The sequence below is a fragment of the Apus apus genome, chromosome 4 (assembly GCF_020740795.1).
Source record: "Apus apus isolate bApuApu2 chromosome 4, bApuApu2.pri.cur, whole genome shotgun sequence".
Classification (NCBI taxonomy): domain Eukaryota; kingdom Metazoa; phylum Chordata; class Aves; order Apodiformes; family Apodidae; genus Apus; species Apus apus.
In genome coordinates, this window is record NC_067285.1 from 7,886,409 (window position 1) to 7,904,347 (window position 17,939).

The 17,939-nt window shown below is 36.8% G+C and overlaps 1 protein-coding gene across 6 annotated transcripts in view; it reads right to left on the reverse strand.

Moving 5' to 3' along the window:
* ATRNL1 (attractin like 1) overlaps nt 1-17,939 on the reverse strand; it is a 451,738-nt gene that overhangs the window by 73,484 nt on the left and 360,315 nt on the right. For 3 of the 6 annotated variants that reach the window (XM_051618375.1, XM_051618371.1, XM_051618372.1), the window contains one exon: nt 7,313-7,381. The exons of the other annotated variants lie outside the window; for them this stretch is intronic. In XM_051618375.1, coding sequence (XP_051474335.1) covers nt 7,313-7,381 — 69 coding nt within the window. The remainder of the gene's footprint in view (nt 1-7,312; nt 7,382-17,939) is intronic. 6 annotated transcript variants of the gene reach the window in all.

A 17,939-nucleotide genomic window follows, 5' to 3' on the forward strand; every position in this document is an offset into this window, starting at 1 on the left:
TTTAATTGTTGGTCACTACAATTTCTCTAAAGATTCCAAGTATCCCAATTTTATAAAGCTCGGGGTCTGAGGGCCTTATACTTCTTATTTTAATAGAACATATTTGCTATACAGGAATATAACTGTATATTTAATAGTTAGGTATTCACAGTGAAACATTGAGCAATAAAAAAGTAAATGTTATTAGAGTTTTCAGTATATTGAATACCAAATACAAAATTTTAAATGTTGATTCATGGTCTCTAAACTGTCTATAGACCTTTCAGTTTCTTCACAGGCTATGGTTTGTGAATCTTAAGGATATACATCTAAATTATCCATAATCAATACTAAAATCAAAGAGCTGGCAGCTAGCTCATTCTAAAAACTGCAGCCATTCAATTAATATTCTACCACAGTGGTCAGGTCAGAGTAAGAAAACAGAATTAACCGATGCAGCTAATTACAACCTAATTCCAGCTTCCCAAATTGAAACAAATTATTTAACTGCATCTGCCACATTGAACATAACATCACTCAACTACTTGATGTTGTAACCAGCATGACAACCTGTAAAGAAAACGGACACTGACTAAGAATAAGCTTTACAGGTTTGAGACCTGCCTATCATATTTTTTGAGGCAGCTCTTAAGAAAGATTTGTAGGTATGAAAGCATCTGATGGTATTTATTGTCTGGTTTGATAGTTCCAAAGGTTGAAAGTAATTTCTCTTGTTGCATGTAGGTTTCCTGCCTCTACATTCAATCTCATGATGATACCTATTGCAGTACAAATCAGTCAGGTTTCAGTTAATTTACATGTGCAAGCAGATAATCACAAGTACGTAGTATGGCTGCTAAAATAAAAAATACAATTTTTTTTTATTATTAAAAAACTTGTTTTATCTTATAACAGAGTAAGACAGAAGACAGAGGCAAGGCCAAGTCATTGCAGAAACATTTCTACCAAGAATTTGACAAATAAGGATAAAAAGTCCTGCTTTGTTTAAAAATTGCTTGTGTCTCCCACTGCCTCAGTGCATGCCATACCACCCTGTGATGGCCAAGTATTAACTGTTGATGAATATTTAATTCCTTCCAAGTGGGATGAATCCTAATTTATAGGATAGTAATCAAGGCACTTTTCTAGGGAATATTAGTCTACTGCTACAGGGATGAGGGTCTACCATGGTTCCTTAATTCCTCAGACTGCATCAGAATTTAGACACGTAATTCAAGCAAGAAACTTTTCTTGCCTATGTTTCTGTACTGCTTCACCTTGGAGGATCCACCAACTCACTGAGCTTCTCTGTCTGGGTCAGAAACCATTCTGATCACATAACCTGTTTCTGTGCAGAGATGAGGTCATCATTTGGAGCCAAGTGCTTAGTTACTACCTATATTCTGCTGAAACTGAAGTCTCCTAGGAGGGGCACCCCATCTCCATCTAAAACCCACAAAAGGGTTCCGATTTGTTAACAATGTGTGTTACCTCTTATTAAAAATGATCTTTTAAGCTAAAGAACTTATGCAGGATGTGTAAATCCTGGATGAAATTTCCATTAACTGGGGACAATTAAACACTACCGATTTTTTGGAGAGTTAACCCAGAAGAGTATACCAAGGGTATGGTATAGTCCTCACTGGGGAAGCTTATTATTCCAGTAGCAGGACAGATGAACAGACACTATAATCAAGGCTGCCTACCAGATTTAGATCAGACAGTAAGGAGAAGCAGGAATGGGACCCCCTCTCTTATCTGAGTGCTTGAACACCAGGATACAAATTAGCCTCTTTTCCTGTTTATTTTGTTTTAATTCTGGGATGCTTACATTATTGTAGATATTTGATGGTCTACCTTCAGCCTCTATTTTTTTAATGACATAATGACTTTTAATGACTTACAGGCAACTTTTCTTGCCAGCTGCCACTGTCACTGACAGGTTTTGACTGCTCATTCATCTGTGGGGAGATACATGTGCATATTGACCCTGTAAATCACTAGCCAATAGTAAATTTGTCCCCAAAATTATTTGGGGCATGGTGGAAAGGGGTGCTCTTCCAATAGTCTTGATTAAATGCAGAACACAAAAAGCAAAGAACAGATGTAGAAAAACACAGTTAGCTCTTTGGTACTAAGAAAAATTAATTCTAAACCAACACCTGCATTATACTGCATCCATGACAAAGTATGAAACTATGAAATGTCACTTTTCATTCAATGCCTTTGTTCAGCATGGGGTAAAGATAGTACTTTAACATAATTTATAAATTTAGGTTACCTATTATAACATCATTTGTTTCAGTCACTCGTTACTAATACTTAAATACAAGGTAATAGTTCAACAACTCCCCTGACAGCGTGATAAGTTACAAGACACTAAATAAGTAAAAGGCATACTTGCCATCACACAAGTAGACAGATTGTAAAAATAACAGAAATCTTTAATTAACTCAGGAAATTAAAAGGTGACTTTAATAAAGAAGCTTAATAACAAGACACACTCAGATGAACTCACTAGCACATGTTAATCAAGAACAATAAATAATTTCAGGTACACAAATTATGAGATGCTGATACATTGCCTAAATTAAAGACAAATATTGTAAACTGGTATCCATATAAATAAAGTACCTATGACACTACAGGCTATAAAGATGGGCATTGACAATAGGTGCCTAAAAAATAACTGGGAGCAGGGGTGATTCCTCAAGAAGCACATTACATGACAGTGAAACTACACTGAGACTCATTTTGCAGTTTTTGTCCTATACCAGATACTATAGGCTCAGAGCTAGTAGTCCTACGTCTACATGGAGATAATCTTACATAAGTGGGTTTTTAACAGATGAGAAATGCACTAGTAGCTGATTATTGCAGCAAATGTGAGATTGTTATGTTCTTAAGTTATATTTCTGATAGCTGCCTAAACATAATTCTTTTGGCTTCCAGAACCATTCACTGAATGTGTAATATAAGCACAGGAAATAAGTAGTATTTGTGGAGAGCTCACTTTTCACATTCAATAGATGATTTTGCAGAAACAGAAGTATGGTTCTTCTTTATTTCAATATACCTAAAAATACCAATGTTAGAAATAAATGTAGCTCCTGCAATATTTAATTTGAGAAAATGGAAAATTTAAGTGTTTGAACACACAACATTGCTGCTTCAGTGGTATCATTAGCGGATAGCAATTGAAAACAAAATATTTCATTTAAGAGTCCCTGCAATTAACTGAATGACTTAACCACAAAACCGCCCTATAAATAAATGGCAACCTCCTGAAATTGGAACATTTAAAACACAGATTCAGAAAATAAGTATATTGAATTTAATAGGAAAAACTATGACTAACCTATTCAATAAATAACACCAAATATTAGTATTGTCCTTCTTTGTCCATATGGAAATGTTTGGAAGGGATCAGTCTCAGAAAACTCAGCAGTTTAGCCCAACCCTTACAAAATTGTTAACAGAGTGCTCCAGGCACTGCTTTCAGTGAAAAAATGCAAATTCAATGTAAAAAAAAATAGAGACCACATTGAAAAAAGTGAATTATATTTGAAGTATGTCTCAATACCTTATGTAAATACAGCCGTGGTACTGATAAACTACCAACTGAATTTTAATGAACATTTAGAAACTATCTCATGGCTTTACTATCTGAGTCCACATTCAGCTTAATGATTCTTCTGCTTTTGTTCTTCCTACAAAACGTGTTGCATGAGTTATAGAATTAAAGTTATTCAATTTATAAACCACATTTGTTAACTCATTCAAATGAATTTGGCCATGTACAGTGGTGCCACATTTATTCTCAGCAGCCATGCCTTGCTTCCCCCTCCCCCCAGTTTATTCATTTCCTAAAGGAAATTGCAAGTTAATAGAAAAAGCAGCACTGGAACTGCCTCACATCCTATAGTTATTAATTAAGTAAAGCCTGGTTCAGTAACTCTGGATACTAAAAATACAGATTTAAACAAAGCCCAGTGCTTCTTGAAATGAAGTTTCAACTTCAGCAGTCATCCTACAAAATTTATGCATGAAGATCTATACCTTTTAAGGAGTGTTTCACAAAATCTGAGTAAAAAAACAACAGCTCTTGACCATTTCTTCTGAAGGACACTAATGTATGAAACCCAATGCAGAAGCATCAAGGTAAGTTATGTTACTGCTGTGCAGAAGCTGCTAGCTATATAACTCTCCTTTATTCCTATATGCAGGTTATTACCCTGCAATTAATAAAATGAGAAGATGTACTACCTGGTTCATTCATAATATATAATAAGTAAAGCTTAAAATGCACTACTGTGAGAAACTTTTAAATGTTCCTGATATCTGTAGGTCTTACAGGATAATTTATAGTTGCAGCTGATACTGAATGTTAATTGAGTAGGTAGCACACTGAGAAAAATACACATAAACTCAGGTTGTAACAAGTCTATTTCTTTATAGTTAGCCTTTTCTTAAAAGTTAATAGGTTATTATTAAAGTGATTTTTTGGAATTGAGGACAATAACAGACTCAACAACTACATCAAATAGCTTTTAAATTCTGAATGGAATTAAATATATAAAAAAACTTACTGCAAGTTCAAAAGTTGGAAACAGCTGATGCTATAAACGTGAGATGAAGCAGGAAATATTGACGAATTTAACCTGTGAACGTGTATGTTACAAAGAATACTTGAAAACAAATCAGTATGTACCCAAAGAGTAACCAAGTCTTCCTTGCAGACAATTTCATGGGAGCTTCTAACTGAAAAGCAACGAGAAAGAAAGACAAATGCCCCAATAGTCTGGATTTTACAACAAATTAAATGAAACTGCTTATTATAGATGGAGTGGCATTCACCTTTGACTAAGTATTAAATATTTAGTTTGTTTTGTTCCCCTATCTGTCTTTTACATGTTAAACAAAATACTTGTGTCACATGAGAGGAGCTTGCCATGTTTGTTTGTAGTTAAACAATAAGTGATGTTTGTGTGACCTATCTTCAGAGGTTGAACTGTGGCCTCAGCATTACAGCTTCCACCTTGAGCAGGGTAAAGGAGAGGTGCTTCTAGAGAAAGGAGGACATTTCTCATGGGAACAAAGAGGAAGAAAATCACTGGCAAGTGAGTGCAAGGCAGCTGCAAGGCAAACCCCCTGTGTTTCCCCCTGAAGTCACAGAAGCCGTCTGGGCAGCATGAGCACTTCTCCTGTTCAACAGGAGCTGCCAGCTTGTGCTCCTCATCTCTAGATAGAGCATTTTTGGGGCTTTTTTTTTTAACAAAGCAAGCAGAACCTTGTCTCCAACCTTATCTCTAGCTATTAGCACCTCCATCTGCCAATGTCCATAATAACCAAGCGTCTGTGCCTTGGCAGGCTAACTCCTGCAGGAACACCGCCCGGCTTGCTGCCAGCCTTAGAGGCAGCAACACACATGGGACTGAACTAATGACACCAGATCGGAGTTTATAGCAAGAAAAAAAAAAGGGGAAGAAAGGATGGCTCATAGTAATAAAGCACAGAAGTTATGTGACAGCCAGGATCAAGGTTTCCTTAACTATTAGCTTAAAAAGTAAACCCCCCAATCTCTAAGTTACTAAATATGAAACTAATGCAACAAGAAGTATTGTAACACTAGCAAGTTTTCTTGTAGAGATCAATCTACCTACACCTACTTTGTGTGTGTTTATGAAAAACACTGAGTAATGATGAGTACTATTCAGATTTGCTGTCTCTTTGCTCATATTTGGAGTTTACCCCTCTTTTTTTCTTCCCCTCAAATAGATGTAAACAAAAATGATGTGTCTCCATAATGTATATGGTCACCTCTGGTAATATTGCACAGCAATTATGAGCTCTTTTAGCTTGCTTTATTTTTAGCAAAGCTCTTCTAATGAGCAGAGGACATATTCAATACCTCAAATAGTATGGAAAGGCATTAATCCAAATTAGGTTTTACTTTTCCATTCCTAAAAGACACTTTTCCTCTACTGCCTGAGATCAAGTTCTCTTCTCTCCCACCAAACACTTTCAGGTCCTAAGGTCCTCAGGATAGTTTTGAAAAAGTCTTTTAGTGACAGTGCTGGAATTCTGGCTCAAACCAGGACACAGGCTAGGAAATATATCCCTGTCTGCTACATGTGCTGTGCCATACCATATATGCTGGTGGCTCTTTATTGTAAAAATTACTGTTAAATATTTCATACAAAACCCCATACACTTAAGGTATATGTTTTAGAACTCCTTTAAAATTCCATGCATATTAATTAGTCAGCTCTTGAGCTTAGAATTACTGTTACCTTCTCATTTCTGCAGCTTCTCATCTCTGCACCACAGTGCACTCTTTTGCCAGGTTTCCTAACCCAACTATTCATTCCCTGAGGGCTGCAATGATCTATTTAAAACTAACCCAGAAAAAGAAAAGCAGGTTGAGGTTTTTTAGAGTACAAAAGCTTCCTTGGTTCATTTAACAGAGTCGTTGTTCAAGCAGTTTTGGGGGACACAAGAAAAAGGTACAGGGTGCAAGTGATAGGGGCCTGATGCAGAGGTCTGAAAATGCTATAAGCCAGTTCTACCACTAAACAGCTGAGAACATCCAACTACATATTCTTTGCCAGCACACCTCTTTGTTCGCAGGAGCTAGTTTCTCTCATAAACTAACCATTTATACTAGTTGTACTCAAACTTAGACTAATCGTTTACAACCTGTTACTTGAACATGGCCATTTCTGAAACTTTTCAGACCAAAAGAGGGTTTGTTTGCCTGAAAGCTGGCCTGATTTTCATTTCAGAAATATATTAGTTCACTTAATAAAATACATTATTTTTCTGGGAAATCTTTATATCCCTACAGAGAATGAGATTAACAGGCTGGTGAGTTAAATTTTATGTAAGCAGGATATATTTCTCCAACCTCTTAACCATCTTGTCTCAGTTTTTTCTGGAAGAGTAGGTCTGTTGCAGGAAAAATGACCACTATTTGCTTTCCAGGGAGAGGGATTTTTTTATATATCAGCTCTTTATCTTTCTTGATCTAAAAAAACCCTCTCAGCTTTACCAATGAAGAAAACCAGAACTCAAAAGTAACTTCTCTTGCTACTTGGTCATGGAAAGGCATAAAGCACTACACTTCCAGAGTAATTTCTCTGCAACTAGAAACAGGTTCCTAGGTAGTGCTGTTTTGGCAGAGATTGTATAATGCAGACACATTTAAGTAGGGAAACAAATTAGGCACAGCCTGCCATAGCAGCCTTCAGTTGTGAGTGAAATAATAACTAAACTTTATTTTTTTTCCTGGGACACGCTAGAAAATAAAACATAGAAATGCAAAAGATCTTACTTGACATGAGGTTTTGAAACAATACAATGGACTCAGTGATCTCAGAGGTCCTTTCCAACCATGACTATTCTGTGTGTGAAATAAACAAATTAATCACCATGATGGGATGGTTTATGTTCTCAGACTCTTCTATTTATACTGTCTATATACTATTTGTATGTATATAATTATATGGGGTATATTTCTACCTCCACTTTCTAGATCATGAAAGAGGAAGGCTTTAACTGTTATTTAGCATCAAGATTTTACATTGGTAACATTTGTGACACTTACACAGTTTCTTCCTGGAGATTTTGATGACCAAGATCTGCTGCATAGAACAACTACTTTTGCCAAGAGAACAGTGTTGCAGTTTGGCACTGGACAAATTGTAATGAAGAGCCAACAAAAACAAGTATCTTTTCAATCTTCAGTCTGAATCAGTGGTTTGCTCTATGTTACTACAGCCAGCCCTAGGCAAACAAGTGGATATACCAGGGAAAACATGTACCTACTGGCAGGTAAATCTGCAAGTGAAGATAGAGATAGGATACTCAGATTCTACAGTGATTGCAACAAAGGTCTAGCTAATGAAAATATGTGGCAGAAATGAGGCACTGCTCAGAAGGAATGGAGGAAAAAGGATTATCAGTCACCAAGGAAGTAAGAGGTAGACAGAAACTGAGGGAAATTGCTATGGAAGAGCTATGCTGTACGGCAGAAAAAAGTCTTGATAGGAACTACTCTCACTGACAAAGACAAGTTTGAGCACAGGGATGGTTAATGAAGAAGCACCTTGTACACATGTCCTGAAAGGAGCTATGCACCGAGTAGAATAAGGCTAAAAATGGCTGCCAAGGAGATAAACCCAGGTGAGCAGACTTTTTCTACCACCAGAAAAAAAAACATTAACAGCAAAATCATTCAGTCTTTTAACCTGCTTATTACAACATCTACACTGTGCCCTAACAGGTTAACTATTAAAAAAAAAAAAAAAAAGAACAGAAAAATGGAATAATAAATTCATTCATATAGATATGATACAAATTACTTAAAATAGCTGCTGATGTACTTGCACAGCTGACTGTTGCCAGCTAAAAGATTAATTAAAAAGATAAAGACAGAAGATACTACTGAAATTTTGCATTTCCTACAAGGTCACTTCTAAAAATTATTACTATAATCCAGCTAAGATTGCACTCCTAAATGCAGGTTTTGGCTAATTCGTTCACATTTTCTTATTTAATGACAATACTTGGACCAATACTATTTAACTCTATCCTTCAGACAAACTGAAGTACCATCTAAAATACTAACATAAATTTCACTGTAAGAGGATTAAAACCAAAGTAGTTCTATCCAAATTAATTTAGGTGAGTATACTAGATAAATAAATCAGCACCCTTCGACTCTCAGAAAGCACTTCAAGCTATTTCAAGTCATTAAAAATACTTTTAGTTCCAACATTTTGGCTCTTAGAACAGTCTTAATAGTTATATGACAGTATGTTCTACTACTGGCTGTGTGGTTTTTATTACATGCTCTGATCTATGTGATGATCACGGCAGCTTTTTAGAGAACTACAAAGAAAAGCTGAAATAATGAGTTATTTTTCAGGCAAGTCTAATAAAGGTGTTAATCAAAAACACCATAAATGTCAGGAGCATTCGTAAATCCTACATTTTATATCTTCCTCTTTCTAAACATGCAGCCAATGGAAGAACAATTCTAAAATAGGGAGGAGGGAAAAAGAGAACGAAGCTGAAGAAGAGAACAAAACCACTTCACGTGCATTTGCAAAATGTCACCAAATTGTTTATCTGATCTCATTTACTCATTTATGAACTAGTATTCTCCTCTGACATACTTTCTGTCAGCTTATAAACATCTCATATAGATTAATATGATTATGTTTGATTTCTGATAAGATTCTAAAGTATTCCCATATGACAAGATATAGTAAATTATTTCCCTCTTAATCTACTATTAAGAAATATTAGTGGGTTTTAATATACTGCTATCAGAACAAGAATCACTCCCCAGCCCATTTTCCTGTGCCTTGCCTATCACTGATCCTGAGACAACAATTAGAAGACATTTCAGAGAACAACTTGAAATTTATCTATCTGATTTATAATGATAATTTTCATTTTTTCTATGACATTTTTCAAGACTAAAAGTGATTTGACCCTCTCCTCAATTTTTAAATTCTCCTTGGAAAAAATCCTCATTGGTAAGTGAGGAGAATATAACTACGTATAACAATGTAGACTTGCTAATAAGAAACCATTTTGCATTTTTAAGAGGTTCCAAGAATATTATGTTGGAATGTGAAATTATAGAGCTGTCAGTTATGTCTGCTGGAACCTGTACAGACGATAGTATGAAGCTATGAAGTTTCAGGAATGCTTTGTGGGGTTTCCATAGAGCTGTGCAGATGCTTTGTTCTACCTGTGGTGCAAATGCTTGCTAATTTGCTTCACTTTCTAACTGAAAGCACTGAATTAATATATATATATATGTATATGAAAAAATAATAAAATGAAAACCCCAAAACTCCCAAAGTAAAACTTGTTAGATGCATAGTGCACAGGCAGAATGATGGAGCTTTGTAACAGAAATCAGAGGGGCTTCCAGATCCCTGGTAACTGGTGCAGCAGATAGCCATTGTTAGTCACAATATATATTATGCTCTTCCACCAGCATGCACACATAAATACTTCTAGCAACACCTAGAAAAAATAAATTGCCAATTGATTTGAACATGCATTACCTATTGTTTCTCTTTCAGTCTATTCCTGTTGCAAGCACAGAATGCATATATATACATAGGTCAATATCTTACACCTTACAGAGAATCCACAGAATTCTTCAATAACCTCCATACCCAGAGGAGAGTCCAGTTATTTAAAATGCATAATTCTTTGTGTGAAAAGTGAAATCTATTAAAAAATTTCCAAGGAGTACTTTTAGGAGGACCAATATGATACTTCTGAGAGCACTGTTCTAATGGCAGCATCAAAAAAATATACAAAACCTCTCCACTGGAAAACTGCAATAATGAATTTTGTCTACAGTTCCCTGCTTTATAGAATAACCAATGGTAGAAATTTTCACCATATACTTGATGTTTTATCAAACACACAGCCCAGCTTACTTTATATACTTGTGCTTTTTTCAAAATTTGTAAATGTCTTAATTTTATTTTAAATAAATTATTATTTCCTTTCCTCTATATATTTCCCACTACTAAGATAATAAAACAAATAAAGTGCACTGGTAAACTTTGCAAGAACTTGGGAGTACTAAAATTGAAGGTGTTGTGTTTTTTTTCCACCAGAGTTTTTCATCAGTGTAGTCAATCTTTTAACAAGTGACTCCGAGAAGTACCATTTCTAGCTAGTAATTGGAAAGAAATATAACATCTATTGAACTTCACTTTTTTCCACATTTTGTTGAAGCATCAGTACGGAAGATCAGGGTCTGACAATTCAGGGAATACTGTCATTTGAATATTGCATTACTTTCTGAAGTTGTAGAAAGTTGTACTCGTTGCCTGAATAGTTACATCCACACTTTGTTAAGATTTGATGGATTTAGAGTGAAGGGATCAATGTGTTAGGAGAAATTAATATATTCAAAGGGCAATTTCAAACAAAATTTTGTCCGCATTCTCTGTAAAGTTAAGTATGACATTTTTTTCCCCAACGTATGTCAAGTGCACATTTTTCTGAAGTCCTGTGAGTAACCAGAAAAGCAGCTGGATTTCATAGATCAAAGTCTGGGCTCCTGTCATTTGAGAGATGAAATGATCCACTTTTGGTCGGCACAACCTATGTTAATGGGAACTTTTCAACTCAAGCTTCACCTCCTGTATCTGCTGTAACAGCAGTTCCAATGGGACACAATCCTTTCAAGCTGAGATTTATTTCGCTTCATTCTAATTAAGCTGATCACTATCTTGCCATACACATCTGTTAATATTAGACACCAAAAAAACTCGTTGCTGTAGTTCTATCATCATCTGCAGCAAACACCATGACGCTGTTTCAACACAGTGTGCTGTCAGAGATGTAAAATGTCAGAGGAAGATGGTGAATCAGACTATCAGATTAAGAGAGTGACATGAGTTAGGAAAAGGAGATTAATGTACATTGCAGAATTACTAAATTCTGCTTAGATTATCAGATAGAATCCAGCATTTAAGCTTGAATAATACAATACAAATAGATAAACGACAAGTTCACACATATTGAATGCAGCATTAGCCCAAAGAGTGAAACATACACTTAAACCCATAAACCATTAAAAACATGCAATATCAACCAGATTACTAGCTATCAAAATTCAGTTTCCACTTCTCAATAAATAACAAAAAATAAGTTGTGGTGGTCTTTATGCTTTACTTTTGTGAAAGGACAGAGGAGAAGCAAACAAAGAAGCGTGCTATGATATTACTTGTAATTTGTTTTGAGCTTTTCCAAAAGCATTGCAGAAAAGAACTGGGTAAGCTTTTATACAAATTTCACTGATCTTAGAAGAAAAATAATAAGGCAGCAGTATCATAGGGTTAGTACTAATTATTTTAAATCTCAGGAGGTGCAAGACAAAAATTAGAAGCAGTCTGTCATAATCACTTTGCAACTTTAAATATGAATGGAGCAATTTCATATATAGAAGCAATATGTGAGTCTTATAAAGAAAAATAAAAATGGAAGAACAGAGAAAACATAGAATTCATAAGGTTTTTACTTAAAAGGAGCAATTGTTTTGCCGTGTGCAAGTTTATTTTTTTTAGCATATCTCTAAAGTAGAGGGAGAGATTCCACACTGCTGAGTTCAGTCTCACCCGATAGGATCAATCTCGGGAAACTTTGCTGAAAAAAAATCTCTGCTCTGCCACTTGTTCTTTGACCCTGGCCAAGTAACTTCACATCTGCATGTTTTTATTTCCTAGCCCACTTCTATTCAACTATAAAGTAAATTTTTCAGGGTAAGGATTCTTCCTACTACATGCTTGCATTATGTTTGTCCAGGGGGAATTTGCGTTTCAGTTGGGACCAAAATGGGTAGAATAACTTCAGTGAAGCATAACTGGAGTTCACAGAACTATGTAGCCACGTAAATGTGAAAGAGAAAAGTAAGTAGTAAATTAACCTGATTTTTGCAATCAAATACAAAATTTGCAGAGTGCTGTCAGTAGTGCTGACTAAATGCACTTCGTCGAAAACCTTATATATTATTAGATTATTCCTATAAGCAGACATGCCTGTTCTTAATGAATGCCTCCTTCCAAGATGACCCAGGATAACTTGACTTTTTTTTCATTCTAGGGACATTAGCCTCACCAATATCTGTCCCAGATGGAGGTCTGGTGGCAGATGTCTGCTTGTATGCAGATATTATAGATCACTGAAATCTGAGCTCCATACTAAAGACATGGCAGATAAATCTATTTCCATGAGAAAATAAGGTCTCTTTCAGAAACAGAAAAAAACCTCCACAAACCCAAACTTTAATTTATCATGTCTCTAATCCTCAATAGAATCAATTCTCACTGACTCCCCTTTGACAAGAAAAAGCTTCACTGTCATTCTGCAGAGGGTACAGACCAATTAATGTAATTTTGTACCTAAAATTTAGGAAACTTTTCTTAAAATTTCAATTTTCATAAACCCAGATTCCCAGCAAGATCAGAATCACACCTCTCACAACTTAAAAAAATCTAAAAGATCTACTGCTCCAAACAGCAACATTTCTAACTCATTGCCCCTTATTTTACTCATCCTGTGTTTAAATCTGGCAGAGATCAGGCTGCTGTGAAGAGGCTGCCATGAGATCATGCAAAATGCACCAGTGAAGCTTAATGTGTGCAAAGACAGAGGTACAGGAAATAACTAATTTCTCATCTTCTGCCTCTTCCTCTCTTTCCTGTCAAAATTCTAATTATATGAAAAAATTGAATTTTACTGACATTGTATCAAGTAGTCTTCACTGTTACCCAATACAAGTGCTTGATTCTGGCTCCCAAATAATAATGTTAATGAGATAAGGCAGAGCAGAGGGAGTGCGGGCTGCCAAGCCTGTGCAGCAAGCAAGAACAAAATTTCTAATGCAAATTATTTCCTCCTGGACACAACTGTGCTTGATTTGAAGATTTCCTAGCAGCTTCATTTCCAGGCTATATCATCCAACACACTGCTTATGTCATCAGCATTTTGCACAAACTTACTTTCTGCCAATGAAAGTTTCTCTTTGAAATGTTATTACAAAACTAATCCTATTTGCACCTATGACTGTAAAACTGCTTCATGACAGAAATACAGAGACACCAAAATAGACAAAATACTGAGGACTAGGGAAGCCAGCACTGAACTGGATGGGATCTCTGAAAGCAATTTCACACTATGGAAAAAAAACAACAACAACAACCAAGTTGTTTTAAAAATAACATTAATCATGGTAGAAATTAGGCCCATATTGACAGGCCACTTCTTGTGTTCTTTCCACACTGACTTGCTCCATACTCCATATTTTCAACCATAGTTTTCAGCCTATGTAATTCTCCTCTCTCAAACAGCAGTCCTTACACTATTTGTCATGGGAAGTTATTCTATAAAATCAGAGAATGGTTTGAGTTGGAAGGGACCTTAAAAGACCATTTAGTTTCAACCCCCCTGCATGGGCAGGGACACCTCCCACTAGACCATGTTGCTCAAACCTCCATCCAACCTGGCCTTGAACACTTCCAGGGAGGGGTATCCACAGCCTCCTGGGCAACCCATTCCAGTGTCTCACCACCCTCACACTAAAGAATTTTCTCCTTATATCTAACCTAAATCTCCCCTCTTCCAGTTTTGATCCATCACCCCTTGTCCTCTCACTACAAGCCCTTGTAAAAAGTCCCTCTCCAGCTTTCCTGTAGGCCCCCTTCAGGTACAGGAAGGCTGCTATGAGTTCCCCCAGGACTCTTCTCCAGGCTGAACAGCCCCAACTCTCTCAGCCTGTCCTTGTAGGAGAGGTGAACCAGCCCTCTGCTCATCTTCATGATCCTCTCCTGGACTTTCTCCATGAGCCCGTGTCCTCCTTATGTTGAGGACTCCAGAACTGGACACAGTACTCCAGGTGGGGTCTCATGAGTGGGGAGTAGAGCAGCAGTGAACTGCTGGCCACACTTCTTTTGATGCAGCCCAGGACACGGCTGGCTTTCTGAGCTGCATGCACACATTGTTGGCTCATGTTGACCTTCTCATCCACTTCACTCTTAAGTCCTTCTCCTCCAGACTGTTCTTGATCCATTCTCCATCCAACCCCTCCAGGGCTTTGTCCCACAGTACCCTACGAAGCAGATCCTTGAAGAGACCAAAATCTGCTCTCTTGAAATTGAGGGTAGTGAGCTTGCTTCACTCCTTCCTCACTACCCTAAGGATCCTGAATTCAACCATATCATGGTCACTACAGCCTAGTCTCCCATTAAGTTTTACATCATCAACTAGCCCATCCCTTTTGGTGAGAACAAGGTCCAGCAGAGCAGCTTTTCTTGTTGGTTCCTCTACCATCTGGAGGAGGAAGTTGTCATCGATACCCTCCAGGAACTTCCTGAATTGCTGGTGCTTTGCTGTGTTGTCCCTCCAGCAGGTATCAAGGGGGGTGGGAGGGGGTAGGGTTGAAATCCCCCATAAGGGCCAGGGCCTGTGAGCAAAAAGCTGCTCCTATCTGCCTGTAGAGAGCCTCAACCACTTGGTCATCGTCATCTGGTGGCCTGTAGCAGACCCCCACTATGATATCTCCTGCCCCTGTCTTCCCTTTAACCCAGACCTATAAGGTTTCAGTCAGCTCCTCCTCAGGTCGAGCTCCACAGACTCCAGCTGGTCATTGATGTATAGGACTACACGCCCTCCTCTTCCCTCCTCAAAATGTGTGATTTGCCCATTGAACATCTCTGGATTTAACTGTAGCATCATCCTGTTCTTTCACTGGGGGAAAAAACTAAAGTAGACATTATTGGACAAAACTAAGCTCACATCAGACCTCAATTTATAAAACAATAATAATAATAATTAAAAAAAAATTGTATTGCTTCCCACTCTACTTTGGTCATATCCACACCAAATGTTTTCAAGTTAATGAGTTTAAGAAAAAAGGATAGGCAGTAATGGCACACTCAGCTGGGCTCTTTGTAATTGTGTCTCTAACAGCACTTGGATGTCCCTTGACTCCTAGAATTCTGTACAGGCTTCAGGGACTGGATTAAGGAACGTAGTCCTGTTGGTGAAAATGCAAAACTGAACAGAATTAACTGCTTGCCATCTTTTTCAGCTGCTTTATATATGCAGGGTGAAAAGAACAAACTACAACTTGCGAAGTATTTGCATTCCTTAATGAACTGTTGGAGGCAATTGGGACATTGTAATTATGAAGACAACATGAACAGAGCACAATTTTAAAGCTTTTTTGTTTGTATTTTTTAATACTAAAGTTAACCCAGAGACACAGAAAACAGACCTGTACAGAAAAGCGTTTTACAATGATCTTTTCATCCTCATAGATGCGTACCAAATGTCCGGCAATCCATGGGAATATCCATGTTCCCTCTTCTGATTGGCAATTACTTTTTTTTTTGCTTTCCAGGTAGGTCAATAAATTGATAACAGGCCTTATGACGTTCTATACCCTCTTCTTCTTCTTGCTAACTGCTCTTTTTCAACACATAGTAACACAAATATTTTGCAACCACCCTCTCCAGGGTTCCTTCTCTCACACTTATCATTACATAGGCAGGAGCTGCACCCCTGCACTTAGGGTAAAATTTAGCTTTAAAAGCAGAAATTACATTCCTCTCTTACAGATTAATAATAAAACAAATAATTACATGATTAATACCACAGTACTTTATTTTCCACCATGGCTGAATTTTCTAAGATTACAGGTAGAAGAAAGCCAATTATTACTTTGGAGTTAAAATGAATTACAGTTGGGTCCTTTAACTTACAAAAGCAAACAAACACACCCCAAACAATCATCATCCTCCCCGCAAAAACAAACAAAACAACAAAACAGGGTTTGATATTGAAAGAACTAAACAAAACAAATTCCCCCTCGCTCTCCCAATCTGTATAATCTGACTTCTTTGAGTCTTGCTCTTACTTCAATTTTTGAATACTGTTTTCTGAAAGCAACAGTGATCTCTCCATAGAAGTCTTCACAATTTTATTTCTTTTCCTTCAGTATTCCCAAATAATCACATTCTTTTCCAGAATTTCCATGAGGAACTGCTCTAGACAAAATACCTAAAATCTCCCTGGAAATGAAACAAGATGCTGCCTACAAGTGGCCACTTAGAGAAAAAATTCCACCTCCCATAGTTGTCAGAGAAGTTGTTTCTCCCACTCAAAGCACAGGAGACCATCAGCAAAGGGCAAGGCAAGAAAAATCAAAGGTTATGGCCTTTCTAAAAGAGAACAATTCTTCATAGGCTTTTCAAGCAAGATTTTTATATTTTAAGCTTGTCTGACAAATTTCAGACCCCCCTGTCAGTTTAGGACTGATGTGACTGCTGAGCACAGGAAGCTTTCCTGATTTGCCTATGAAGAACTTGACAATAAAAGGAATTCAAATACAGGATTGTGTAGGGCATAACTGGTGAGAAAGGAGACATCACATTGAAATATTCTGCAATGCACTTAGAAAATAAACCAATATTTTACATGTAGATATGTTTTGCAGGAAGAATGAAATACACAAAGTATGAAAGTACTTTCCTTTGATTGAAGCTATTAACAATAATTCTGTATCAGCCTTTATTTTTAGCAAAGATAACCTCAGAGTACCTTAACCTTTTTTTTTTCCTGCAGCACTATAGTGTAAGCCAAGACAATTGAACCCTTTTAGTAGTAATGCTGGGTGCTCAGAGAGGAACTCTCAAGTACTATTATCCCCAATACCATCAAACACACTGTAATTTGTGCTGTGTATAGCAGTTTTGAAATGTGTCATGGAGATGTAGTGATTCATACTTTTTCTTTTTCCTGACAATAGATTTTAATATTTTCTGGTATTTAGAGTGTCAGCTTTTGACAACTTACATCGCATTTTGTGTTTCATGTTGTTGTTTTTTTTTTTATCTGAAAACTAAATTGTATGACTTGGTACAAAATAAAGCCTATCACTTGAATAACACTCCCAGCCCTTCTTTTGGGGGTATTTTCACAAAGTAAATACTCCTGTGAGGAAGTAGTGAAATCTTGACAGAGATGGGGGTGAGGTGGTGAAGAAAAATAAGGAAATATTAAGATCATGAAAACATTTGGATCTCAGTGTGAACAACGAATTTTGAAGATGGCTTTCTTCAGGGAAAAAGAATCCACTAATGTGTGATCACTAAAGACACTTCACATCCTGTTTTCAGAGATACTCACATCTATGAAAATCCTGCTCTGCAAGTACTAGCTGTAAGCTAACTAATAAAATAGTGTGAGGTCTTCTTCTGGTATCCAAATTTGGAATATTCAAAAGCAATGATGAAATTGCCTGCACAATACATGAAAACATGGTAGAAGCTTCCGTGGAAAAGATGGGATAGAATCTCTGTGCACACACAATTTCCCCAATCTAGTTTGCATATTAACTTCAGAGTGCCCTTGAAGGT